Source organism: Platalea leucorodia (assembly GCF_965183815.1).
Source record: "Platalea leucorodia genome assembly, chromosome: 2".
In the NCBI taxonomy this organism is placed as follows: Eukaryota; Metazoa; Chordata; class Aves; order Pelecaniformes; family Threskiornithidae; genus Platalea; species Platalea leucorodia.
The window spans coordinates 19,517,030-19,530,081 of record NC_138824.1 but is presented as its reverse complement, the minus strand read 5'-3'; the positions used below and the strand labels follow the sequence as shown (position 1 = coordinate 19,530,081).

Below are 13,052 nucleotides of genomic sequence, written 5' to 3'. Positions count from 1 at the left end.
AAAAATGTTACCCAGCACCCAATAATCCTCCTAATCAGCCACAATATTGACAAAATTCACACTAAGTACCAAGACCAAAATGCAGCAATTATACTGTTCTATGAGTTGGAGCTATTCTTCCAATACACATTCATCTCTGACAGGCCAATAAAAAGCAGGACATCAAGAATACTTCAAATTATATTACCAGCAAGAACACAGGCAGTCACAATTTACAAAGGACTTGACTTCTTGGAACAAGCTTGATGGACGACAACCATCAAAAAACCTGCATGCACAAATAGCCTTGGTACCTCTAGAACAAACCAAAATGTAAATCTAGAAGCACTGATGCAAATACATTGACAAACAGCTTAACAAAGAGTGTTCAGGAATATAACCAGAAAACAATGCACAAGTAAAGTGAAGCTTTCACAAGTTCTAGATCTGGGAAAAAAAAAACCAGAAGAAAAAAAAAAAAAAAAAACCAGAAAAAAAAACCCCATCATCGAACTGAGGCCATGATGACTTCAAGAGACAGCAAGATGAAACTACAGGTTATAATAAATGAATTTATAGTAAGCTGATCAGAGCATAATCAGAAGAGATTCATTGTGTCAACAGACTACATGTTTCGACAAAAATCCCTTGAAAGTAGAAATAGCTTTTGCTAACCAGCGTCTCAAGTATCTCATTATTTAACTGATGTCAAGAAAAGATCATGCACACAAAGTACAGTGCAGCAGCACATCCACCACTTCTGAATGTCAAATATCCTTATAATACTGGAATTCTTTACTGATTCCACCTTAGATCTTTCAGACTTAAAAGCAACAAGAAGAATCTTTACCAATATCTAGTGACAATCTAGCAAAACTAGATCTAAATTATCAACACTATGAAGAACATGAATTTCCAAAAAACATATCAAGGATGTAGAAGGTTCTGTGGGTAGAAACAAAAGCATAATAGCAAAGCTCTCACTTTATTCTTGTCACAGCAACTAAGAAGAGTGTTTAAGTATTTCTGCATTATTAGAAGTTTAAACATGTTGTTACACAAGTGAAGGAGATAGGACACCAGTGAAGAAAAAAAACAAAACAAAACATTAAAAGGCCTGAAACCTCTTCAAATTTATTGCTCCCAAAACCTCCCATCATCTCCTCCAAGTAGAACTTTTTCCTGCATTTTTATTACTCTTGTCAGCACTCCCCAAACTTACAAGTTTGAATATTAAAACCATTCAAAAACCCAGGAGTACAACACTATTATAGGAAAGATTAAAGCATACCTGAAAGTATTCATCAATCAGCATTACACAGGTGTCTCAAACATTTATTTTAATAGTCTAATTCAAAGGCTTCCTCCATTGACAACATCAGAGAACCTCGTACTGTACTATCCCATATGTGTTTAGATAGCCATAATGCAAACCAAGAATTTTCTCTTGTTCTTAGAATCATAGCATGGTTTGGGTTGGAAGACACCTTTAAAGCTCACCTAGTCCAACCCCCCTGCAGTGAGCAGGGACATCTGAAGTGTCAGATTTCCAGACGAGACTCTCAAGTTCTCGGGTAACTTACATTTCTACTCTCACATTCATCACAACATGTTGTCTTTCATCTCTAAGAATCTGCAGTATTAATTTAATTCTGTAGAAAAAAAGTAAGATTTGAGAATCCTTTCCCTAGAAGTACCCTTCTAGCTGGAATAAATAAACAGAAGATTCACTAAAACTAAGGAGAACTACAGTAATACAAAGGGTCGAAGAGCATTCTTATGAGGTAAGGATTTTTGGCCTGGAAACAAGATAACTTAAGAGGATAATGACAGAACCAAAAATGGTATAATGTGGGGCACCGTGGATCAACTGTTCATTGTCTTCTAATATTAACAAGTATGGGAAATCATATGAACAAACAAACAACAGGAGGCAGCTCTTCACATAACAAAGAGCACATCAGCAGAATTTCTTACCGAAGAATGTCATGGATGGAAAAACTGCTTATGTATGTTCACGAGGAGATCAGACAAACACTTACTAAAGAGATTCACTAAAAATAGCATACAGTAACATTGCATAAAATTCAAGAGATCCCCTGACCTCTAGAGAGCCAGAAGCTAAGAGAACGCTCAGGGGAAAATATCCGAAGTACCTGCCATGTCTTTACTCTTCCATGCGTGCCCACTTACACGTGCTGCAGGAGTCTCTATCCCTGATCTGAACCAGAACAGCTGTTCTCGTCTTCTTACTACAGAAGATTTTTGTTTTTAATTGAATATTTTTAACCATCCTCAAGGAAAAGTGGGTGTTCAGAAAAGAAATTAAGAAAAATGTAAAGTTGTGTCAATGTTGTTGGTATTTCATGGTCAGGAGGCAAAACAAAGAACTTCACTGGTAGAGAGAGAAACAGAACAAAGAATACCAAAATCTTCATTACTGACTAAGTAAAGAGGGAACAAAAGAAATACAAAACTTCCTGACTCTCTGTTTTAAACATCACTGCTTCATTCTTTGTTTCAGAAGTACAGAATCACAGAATCATGTAGACTGGAGGGGACCTCTAGAGGTCAAGTGCAACCTCCTGCTCAAAACAGGTCCAGAGCTGGTTGCTCAGGATCTTGTCCAGTCAAATCTGAGCATCTCCAAGGATAAGCATTCCAAAACCTCTCTGGAGGATTTCACCACCCTCACAAAAAACCCAAACCAACCCAAACCAAAACAAACAACTTTTCCTTCTATCTAAATCAAGTTTCCCCTTGTTTTCGAGTTCTGTCTGTTACCTCTCATCCTTCCACTGTGCATGTCTTAGAAGAGTCCAACTTTGTCCTCTCCATACCCTCCCAACAGACAAGTGATCCCACTTCAGCCTTCTCAAGGTTGAACAAACTAAGGTCTCCCAAGCCTGTCCTCCTAAGTCGTGCTCCAGCACTCTAAACATCTTGGTAGCTCTCCACTGAACTTGCATCAGTATGTCAACATCTTTCATCCTGTGGAATCCAAAACTGGACACAGTGCTCCAGATGCAGTCTCAGAAGTGCAGGAGGATGGGAGGTGGGGGCAAGGCACAGAACTCACTTCTCTTGACATGCTGGCTACACTCTTGCTAATACAGCAATAGGTTGTCCACAGAGGCTGTGGAGTCCCCAGCCTTGGAGATACTCAAAACTCAAATGGACACAGTCCTGGACAACCTGCTCCAGGTGACCCTGCTTGAGCAGGGGGGTGGACAGAATGACCTACAGAGGTCCCTTCCAAGCTCAAGCATTCTGTGATACAACCCAGGATGCAGTTGGCCATCTTTGCTGCAAGGGCACACTGCTAAGTCCTGTTCAACTTGTTGTCCACCAGAACACCCAAGTCTTTTTCTCCAAAGTTGCTTTCTTGGCATTTATCTTCCATTCCAGATGAAGTACTGGCTTCATCTTGTGCTCCCCATGATACTTCAATGGTAGGCAAAAGTGATTACAGACAAAAACCTGCACAAACTAGTCTCAGTTTCAAGTTTCCTTCAAAGATGGAATTAACTCAGTACCAATCCACAAAAGAAAGTATCAAGCATTTTCCTTCCATGTACCACTTCTGGCAAATTCAAATCTACAGTGTCCTATAAAAATATATGCAAGTTTAAGGACTGCTATTTTAAGGAAAATTTTAAGTAAAACCACTGCTATCAAGTTAATAAAGAAAATTCTATCAATTGGATTATTATATAAAAAAATTAAGTTAATTCAGAGGCAAAATTTCTAGAGAATAGCCCAGTGCCCTCTGATGAGAAGCTTGTCTGACTACATCTCTCCCTCACTACTCCACCTAGATTCTGCAATGAGATGACCTAATTTTAGCTAGATCCCATTGCATATTTGACTTCTTGCAAAGCATAAAGTCTAAGGTAAATGCAGAAGCCTAAATATTCTTCTCTTCTTGTATTTGATTCTAGACTCACTTACTCTTTCGTGACTTGTTGTATACCCTATTAGAGACTTAATTCTAGAAATCAGGTCTACTTCATGATACGTAACTCAGAAAAGACATATTATAAAACACCTCATGCGATTTGAAAATTCTGAGATGAGTTCCTAGTTCTATACACATTTCAAATCTTCGTTCTGTGCACTAGGACAGTGTTGAACTCTAACTGGCAACTACAGAAGTGGCTATGAAGATGCAAGACAAAACAGATGAATGGGATATATTCCAGAAATACAAGCGTTGTGGCAACAGAAATCCAAATTCCTGGAAATAAGAGAAAATTCACTTGGAGAGTTTCTGAGGAATTTTTATTCTTGCCATTATCAGCAACAATCCTTTTAGAAGGAATCTGGATCTTCCTTTAGATCTTACTGAAAGGATCATGGAAGTTGAAGTCTAGAGCTCTTCTTGCATACATCCTACTAAGAAGAAATACCAAGCTCCAAAATAAATATCAGACCAACACTGTTATTTCATGGTATTTTAGAAGTAAGTCACACTTCTGATTGCAACTGAAACTAATAGAAGTCCCTGTTCTTGAACTTTCTGGCTGCAGGACTATTTCAATAAAACTATTAGTGCCTTGCATCTAGGCATCTGTGCTACAGACTTATAGTCTTGACTGAAAAAAAGCAGTATCATCTGCTTTATGTGCCTTCAGAAGGCTAGAGAGCAGGATGAAGAACATGCCGGCAGTATAAGAGAGCATTCTTGCTACAACTTCTTCATACAAGGGCCAGTCAATCAAGAACACCAGAATACCAGCTAATTGCTACAATGCCATGTAGCAGCCCAAAGATTTGTTTCCAGTTGAAGGAAATGCTTGGCAGTTAAATTCCCACAGTTCATGGTAAACCAGATTGATACCTACTTCTCAGTCCAGGCAAACTTCTCTCTGGTAGGCTTTACAGAGTAACAGTTTCAGATTCGAAATAAGATAAATACCAGGAAAGTTTCTAGAAAATAATATTCTGGGACAGAAATGCAGTCAACTTGTGTTCAAACAGAAAGGTAAAGGAGAAAGATAGCCACTTTCTGTAAGTAGAAAAGCAGAGAGATTCACTACATGGAATTCTATGATAACAGAGATCCATTAGTAAGGCAATCAAGAAAACAGTAGCTGAACTACTTCAGATTTATTTGAAAGAAGGATGGCCCGGATGGATCCAGAAGCAACAGGCATGTCTAAGAAAGTAACCAGATGTCAGCATCTTTGCTGTAACAGCAATGAAAGAAGAAACTATTATTTATACAGTCTTTTGAAATACTGCACCCAAATCATCTCTCCCCCAAGAATAACAATGGTAAACTCTTCCCTGCTCCAAGAAAAGAGATTAAGATTAGTAACACCTCAAAAGCATTTGCCCAAGTCTTAAGAGCAAAAGCTAAAGTAATTGCTTTTGTGGCCCCTGAACACCAAGTGATTTGTGCTTACGTTGCATCAGCTGAACTCTGCAAACAGACAAATCAATAACTTGTCCAGTAACTTTTCTTTGGCATCTCCAACTGCCAGTGCTCCTTCTTTTTGCCAGTTTTGTTCCTGCTCTCAAAGACACTTGCCTTCACGTCTTCAAGAAAAGCAGAGCTGAAAATCCCTTCTTCCCCTGCCTCAAAAACCAAGTCACCTCTGTCATTTAACCATGGTAGATGGGGTAAAAAGCACCTAGCTATCTCCATTTGTAGAAGTGTACATAATATTAGACTTCAGTATTATCAGAGATTGCTTAATACCAAACTAAGCATTACCTGAAGCGAGACAGAAGTGCTTTACAATACGAGGAAGAGATTCAACTATTAAACCACAGTTTGAACTGGCTGAAACCACAGAACTTCTCTTTAAAAGTGACCAGAATTTAAAAAAAAAAAAAAAAAAAAAAAAAAAAAAATCAGTAAAAAAAGTATTTCTAACATTTCAACATAAAGGAGCTGTTCAACTCTCACAATTACTGGTTTTGTCAACAGTATTTACTCTTGAAACAGAAACTTGGAAACACGAGTTTAGAAAGCAGTAAAATGTCAGGAAGCAGCAGATTTTGTAGTTAATTGTACTATCAAAATAAAAAGAGGGACAGATCTGTCTTAATAGCAAAGCAGCACAGAAAAAGAACAGACACTGCATGGAACAAGACGAAGTTGAAGACCCTAGATACTTCCAGTGAAGTACTATGTGACAAGACATGCTGGCATAGCATTCACTGAGATTTAAACCAGTAGATAACAATACATTTTGTGAGACTAAACACAAACTCTACATAAGCAGTGAATCCTAAGTTGCAGAACTGATATGTATATTATTGTATACAGTGAAGGCTCCTAAACCCCTGCACACAGATAAAGCAGATGAAATGAGTTTTAAGAGTTTCACAAAAGCAGTTGTTTGGCAAGGAGCAGAATCTGAAACAAGGAAGAACAGCTGCCTAGGTTGGGTTTTTTCTATTGCTTGTAAGTGAATAGCTTAAAGGGATGGCACAGCCTGGTTAGTCTTGAAGCACATTCAGTAGTAAGTCTTCATCTAATCAAGGAAGTCAATCCAACGCACTTTTATTCAGTACTGAAGGAAAATTTTCACTAGATGAAAAGACACTGCAAGCATCCTCTCCAACTAGAAAAACACTCATTTGGCTTGCATTCACCCAATACTCACTTAATTCCAGAGTTATTAAGAAGCCTATGAAGAAATAGCTATAGAGCTCCTTCCCCCCTTTTTTGACAGCACATGAAGACCGTAACTTTTGAGCAGCACCCAAAGCAAGAGAATCCCAGGTCATATTCTAACAAGAAGAATTTTAGTTAAGGAAACAAAGCAAAAAAAGTAAAGGAACATTTTAAACCAGTAAAGCATTAAATGCTTTCATGGCAGAATCAAGACCGCTGTGGACTGATCAGGCCAGTAGGCAAAGCAGTTAAAGACTGTATTTTTAAAAACAGACACAGACTCAGCTTTATTTTAGTTGAACAGCTGAAAATTAAAAGGTATGGTTGCTTGCACAAGCCAAGTCACAGAATACACTTGTTCCTTAGAACAAGATTGTCAACCCTGTCCCCAAATCCAGCAAACGAGAACACAAACAACATTGCAACTGCCTTGAAAGGGAAGTCAACTAATTTTTTAAAGACAAAATATGCAATAGTATCAGAAACAAACATTGAAACAACATATGTATGTGCTTTTGGTTAATATGTCTTCAGGGCAGGCATATTGGGGGACTGTTTCAATTTGTTGCATAGATACTTATTTTTAAATGAATCACTGAAGTATTTTTTAAAATGGTTAAGTTCTCATTTTAATCATATGAAATGCCTACTCAAAGAAATAAAATATTTCTGCTTTTGCACAATTACATAAACAATTTAGGCACCTCCTTGTCAGATATGATCTCATTCTCTTCTAGCACAGTTTGTTTTATTAATTTTGTTTAGCATCATTCTTTAAGTCCTTCTTGCCCCTCCTCTACATGTGAAGAGTTTGAACCTCAGTGCAACAGGTAAAGAATTTACTATCTAGAAGTAGTAGTTGTCTTCAGGTTTAAAAAAAATAACCACTTCTAATACAGGTTTTGTTTTGACATTTTATCTAAATTGTCAGTGATTTCATTTTTGGAGGAAGTATTTTATCATCGTTTTCTCTTTTTTAAAAAAGCTTGGCTTGCACTTAGCTGTCTTCATGAATGGCTGTTGTGACATCAGGAAATTAACATGCTCTTGCATATAACCACAGTGAGCATTAGCTAGGCTATGTCTTTTTTTAATTCTTACACAATTTATTAATCTATTTTTCATAGCTTTTTTAATATGAAAGAAACCTAAGCTCTGCAATTGCTTCCGTTTTAGGTAAGAAAGAACAGCCATTACCTCTCAGAAAAGCAAAACACAGGATGCAATATTCAAGAGTATTTCTGTCTCGGTTTTAAAGCATGTTCTGAGACTGGTACGTAGAAAGCTAAGTGCATCCATCACCTTGACAGGTGACTTAGGCACTTCAGAAAAAAACTACTCCCCATCCGAGGAATAACACTGTTTCTTACTCCCACCAACAGAGGAAAAGCAGAGGAAAGAAACCCTTTGTAGCCGATAGATTACTTGCTCTCAGTGGCCATTCCAAGAGCCACGGTAATTTTTATTACCCACAATTTTAACTTTTTCATTCCAGGAAGAAAAAATGTCCATGATAAGTTACTGGAAATTAATTGTTCAAATCAGTGTAATATTTATTTAAAAAAATAGGGATTAAGTATATAGATAGGTACAAGCAATAAGAATCAGTTTTCATTTATTACTACAAATGTATAGCATATTGATAAGTGTATGACATTTACAATATAAACTGCTTAATACAAAGCTCATACCAGTAAGGCCTACGTATTTTACAACCGTTTAAGAAAACATTTGCTAAAATCGTTATGTGACACACGATAATCAGTTGTACAACACAATGCTGTAATCAAATGATACATCAAGTTCTCCTATATTATTGATTCCATTGAGTTTATTTCAGTACGTAATAGCAACTCTCTCATATTCTCTCCTTCACCGGTCCTCCTTTAAAAGCAAGATCTAATAAAAAGTTTCCAAAACATTGTTACGACTGAATAAAGCAACCTACAATTTACCAGTTGTGGCCCAATGAGTTGTCAGTGACATTTTCCAAAGTCTAGACTCCTTTTATAAAAACAGAATTCCTTCAATACATTCAGTTCAAAAACCCTTAATGCAAATGGAAGTTCAAACCTAAATAAATCCTGCTAGGCAACTAAATATTCTCAAATAATTGTGTCCTGAGCAACTTTGGCACCTACAACAACATACACTAAAAAACTCCTAATTTTATAGTTTGAGTTTCTCTTAATATCAAAAATACCCCAAACCCCCCATACTCCAGGAACATTTGAAACCTACCAGTTAAGAATTACACTTAATCACCACTCCAAACCAGATGCACATGAGCACTAGAATTAAGCTTCTCACAGCCTATTACAGTTCCCCAGTACCAAATATTTCCACAAAAGATTTAAGAACTTGCTTGAATAGAGTCTGCTGTCAGAACTGAATGCACCAAAACAATGCATCTCAATTTTAAAGGTTCTCTTAAGGATCCTCACAATAATGCACAATTCCCAACACTACTTGTGAAGATTCCTGGTACTGCAAACTGCTCCTCCGCCCCACATCAAACCAGAACATACAACTTGCTACCCATATCCTTCTCATTCTCAAATACATATCTAAACACAAAATACAAAAATATCTGAACAAAAAGAGTACAGTCTGCAATGAGAGTTAAGTACAGATTTATCATTCGATCTCTCAAAATTCCACGTTCATTTCATAACTCCATGTGCAGTGCATGTTATACTGGTTGTGTGGGAATGTCTCAAGTTCAAAGTTAATCTCATGCCTTTTTGTTTCTTCGAGAGACAGTATTCAACGTTTCTTCAAGTCTTTCCATGGCTTCTGGGTATGACTATGTTTTTAGTATCTTGGAAACCTATCCTGTCCCTTTTGGTATAGCTGTGACAAAAGAATAACGCTTATGTTACGTTTTCAGTTACGCTGTTTACATATGCACTTTGCAGATTTGCTGTTTGCACATTGCATATACACAAGAACAGCCATCCCCAAAAGTATCAAAACTGAATGTCCAAAGAGAAAATACAAACATACATGATGCAACATTAAAGAACTTAAAAACATTCAGCACTGCAGTCCCTTTTCTCTTGAATCATTGGTTTCTTCGAAATGGAAAGAGATGAAGAAAGAACCCAAAGCAATGTGCAGCACTGGGGCCACTCACATATTCAAGTGTGAACTTCAAAAATCAGATAAATAAATTTCTTGCTAGTAAAATAGCACTTTCATATCTCATAACACTATCCCTACAAACTCAGAGCGGAACGTACCAAGCAAAAAAACCCAAAGAAAAAAAATTGCATATCCGCCTCCAAAATATTTAATATTTCAGAGCTATCCTATTATACCATAAATACTGTGATTAACATTTAAACCTTTCAGCCAGCATTAGCAATGGTTCAGAGCTAAGCTGGCTCTGTAATATGTAAAAGACATCAGGATCAGGTTTCTTGATTTGGAATTACTTTTAACCACAACAATTATTACTATCTTAATGGTCTTAAGAATGAATAAAAACCAAACCAAGTAAAGAAAATAAAAGCACAAAATTTAACATGTGGAAAGATGAAAGTAACAATAAAGTTTGAAATCCTATCACGTACAGTAAAGGAGATTAGACATAGTACAGGTACAGAGCCAATGTGCAATCAGTTAGAGCATTCTCACAGCAATGTCCAATCTGTATGCTCTGCACATTTTTTAATGTTTCAATTGCATACAAGTGAGCTTTTATATCTAAAAAAGAATATCACTTAAGGACCAGTAAGCTTGTGTGTTGGGCTTGCTATTGATATACTTGTGATACATCCATTAGAAAGAAATAGAAGTTATTAACAGAAAGTTTAAATTTTAATATTTTCATTAATAACAAATAGGTATTGCTATTACAGAAACATCAAAAAAAGCCAGTAGTAGAAGGTCCATTCCGGCTAGTCTGCCCTCAGTGGAATTAATTTCATTTTTAGAAGTCTGTTACTTAAGACTTCTAATGAGAAGTAAAACCATGTTATGAATAACAGGATAAATTAAATAAACATTAATATTCCTTAATTTATAGGTAAAGAAGTAATTACCTGCTTGTATTCACCAACGCAGTTCTGACAACAGAATCTTTTCTGCTGACCATCAATAGTAAGAATATTGTTTCCAGCTCCTTTACTGGGCAAATACTCCCCGCAATGCTCACAGCAATTCATTATTAAACCATTTGCCATCCTGTATCTATTGAAGCAATGGTCACTGCACAGCTTATGAGTCATATTTTTAAAGCTAACTTCATGACGAATCTAAAAAATAAAAAAGGCATTCTATCACCACACAAGCATAAAGTCGCCTGAAACTACTAGACAACCCAAAAGTCTTACATTCAAGTACAATAACTAAACCCAGATTATACTAGCTCACTATTTAAGAACAGAGATGATTGAAATGACCATGAAATATCAAAACAGAAATTGGTGTTTCTGTTGTCTCCAAAGTTCTAGAAAAAATCTTGGACCCATTTGTTCTTGCAGCCTAGAAGCAAAGATCACAGGGAAGGATGTGACAGTTGAATATTAGAGCAGAAGGTCAATTTATGCCATTTTATAAAAATACTCAATTTGCAGGCTAACAACATGGCATATAAAGACTGGCCAGACACCTACACTGTGTAAAGTAGTACCCTGAACTATGGTGGGCCCAGTACTGCCATCAATTAATACATTAATGTCAATTAATGTATTAACTGTCAATTAATACATTAATGAGAATTTAAAATAACATACATTCTACATATCTCTAAAAACACTTGCATAATCTTTCAAAATATACAGTAAAAATAAAGTAAATACAGTAAATCTTGACTTTTTTCAACAGCAATTCTTCTACGTGGGAGATCTGGGTTATAATTACAAGATTCCATGCCTAATGAAATTGTTGACAGTAGCTACAAGATATCAGCAAAAGACACTTGAAGTTTCTGAAATAAAAATCAAATATTAACCTCCTTCAGTAGCTCTTCAAGAATATTAAACCTGCATATCTTAATATCTGCATATGAAAATACTGAATCATATTTTAAATTTCCTTATTTTCAGTTCTCTTATTTCAGAATATTAGTTATTAATATTGTCATTACTGAGAAAGATAAGAAAAAAAACCACCAGTCAACCAGACCTCAGTTAGTTTACCACAGATAGTGCATCTTGATTTATTCAAAACTCCTTTTGAGGGATTCTGTTTATCTTCATAGAAGGATAAACATGATGTACTGCAAAACTCCTGGAAAGACTCACTTGAATCAACTTGAGCAACAATGGTACCTTTCATTGTTGTTATATCTCTGAAAGACAAAAAAAACCCTCTGGTGTGCTTGTGTATAAATACATCTATGTATTTAAACAGGAACACTTTACATCTAGTAATATTCATCCTCCTAATGCTTATATTTCAAACCAGTTTTGTGGATGTACAGTTGCCAGTCATGTGTCAAACACTAAGTTTAGTAATACTTTTACAACTACTGCAAGTACAATGTCTTGCCTGTGTAAAAACCTATTTTTTTTTTGTTTGGATTGGATTTATTTTTTTCCCCATTACCTTACTCTAGAACTAAGTGACATTAATGCACCATTAGATACCAGCTGTGGCAAACTTGGTCTTCTACAAAAAATTAACACAGCAAATTTAAACTAGTCCTTTTGCAACTTTACACAAAAGCTATACTTAAGTTTCGCTATACTTAAGTTTCATATAAAAATTTCAGATTTATAGTAAAAGGCAAGAAAGATCTTTATTTGTATATAACTCCACCATTTCCAGTATTAATCTCAGGACAGGATGAGGGGAGGAGAAAAGGTTGTTTTCTCATACTTATAACCAAAAAGCTTAAAACTCTACCACGAACTTGCTTAGAAGTTTTATAATTTAAAATATATGTTAATTCCATCATTACTTTGAAGTTCCAAAGCACCTGAACAGTTCATGCAGTTGCCCACGAAACTACACCAATTTAATGCATTAAACCAGACAAGCGACCATCAATAAAATTAATTCAAAATAGAACAAACCTTCTTCTAACCAAACTGACTTACACTGTTTTTCACTGAAGTTAATTCTAGACTTCCTTGATTTTCAGTTGTATGCTGCACATGCTGCAAACTTAAAGTCGCTAATACCATGCTTGTCAGTGCACCTTTGTAATCGGGTCTCCCAAACTTCTAAGGTCATTTCTCAGGTAGTTTCACTCTTAATCCCAAACTATCACATACCATAAATTAGAAGCGGTAAGCGAGAAGAAATAAAAACCTTCCCCTTTGCCCTCTAAGTAAAAAAAGTATTACTGACATACAGGAAATGCTATTGGGCTGAAAATAAAAAAATTGATTGGGCACATCTGGATCTCTATTCACATCAGGATGGATCATCAGTTGGAAAAGACATGCCCCAGACACTCATACCTAGGAGCCCTAAAACTAGGATGAGTGAAAAA

General features: G+C 36.1%; 1 protein-coding gene across 1 annotated transcript in view; it reads right to left on the bottom strand.

The window, feature by feature from the left end:
• Window positions 1–13,052, bottom strand: part of ZMYM2 (zinc finger MYM-type containing 2) — a 94,113-nt gene that overhangs the window by 46,610 nt on the left and 34,451 nt on the right. Inside the window, exons 7-8 of the mRNA XM_082335608.1 lie at window positions 11,738–11,903; window positions 10,654–10,866 (exon numbers count right to left, since the gene is read on the bottom strand). Of these exons, the coding sequence (XP_082191734.1) occupies window positions 10,654–10,866; window positions 11,738–11,903 (379 nt within the window). The remainder of the gene's footprint in view (window positions 1–10,653; window positions 10,867–11,737; window positions 11,904–13,052) is intronic.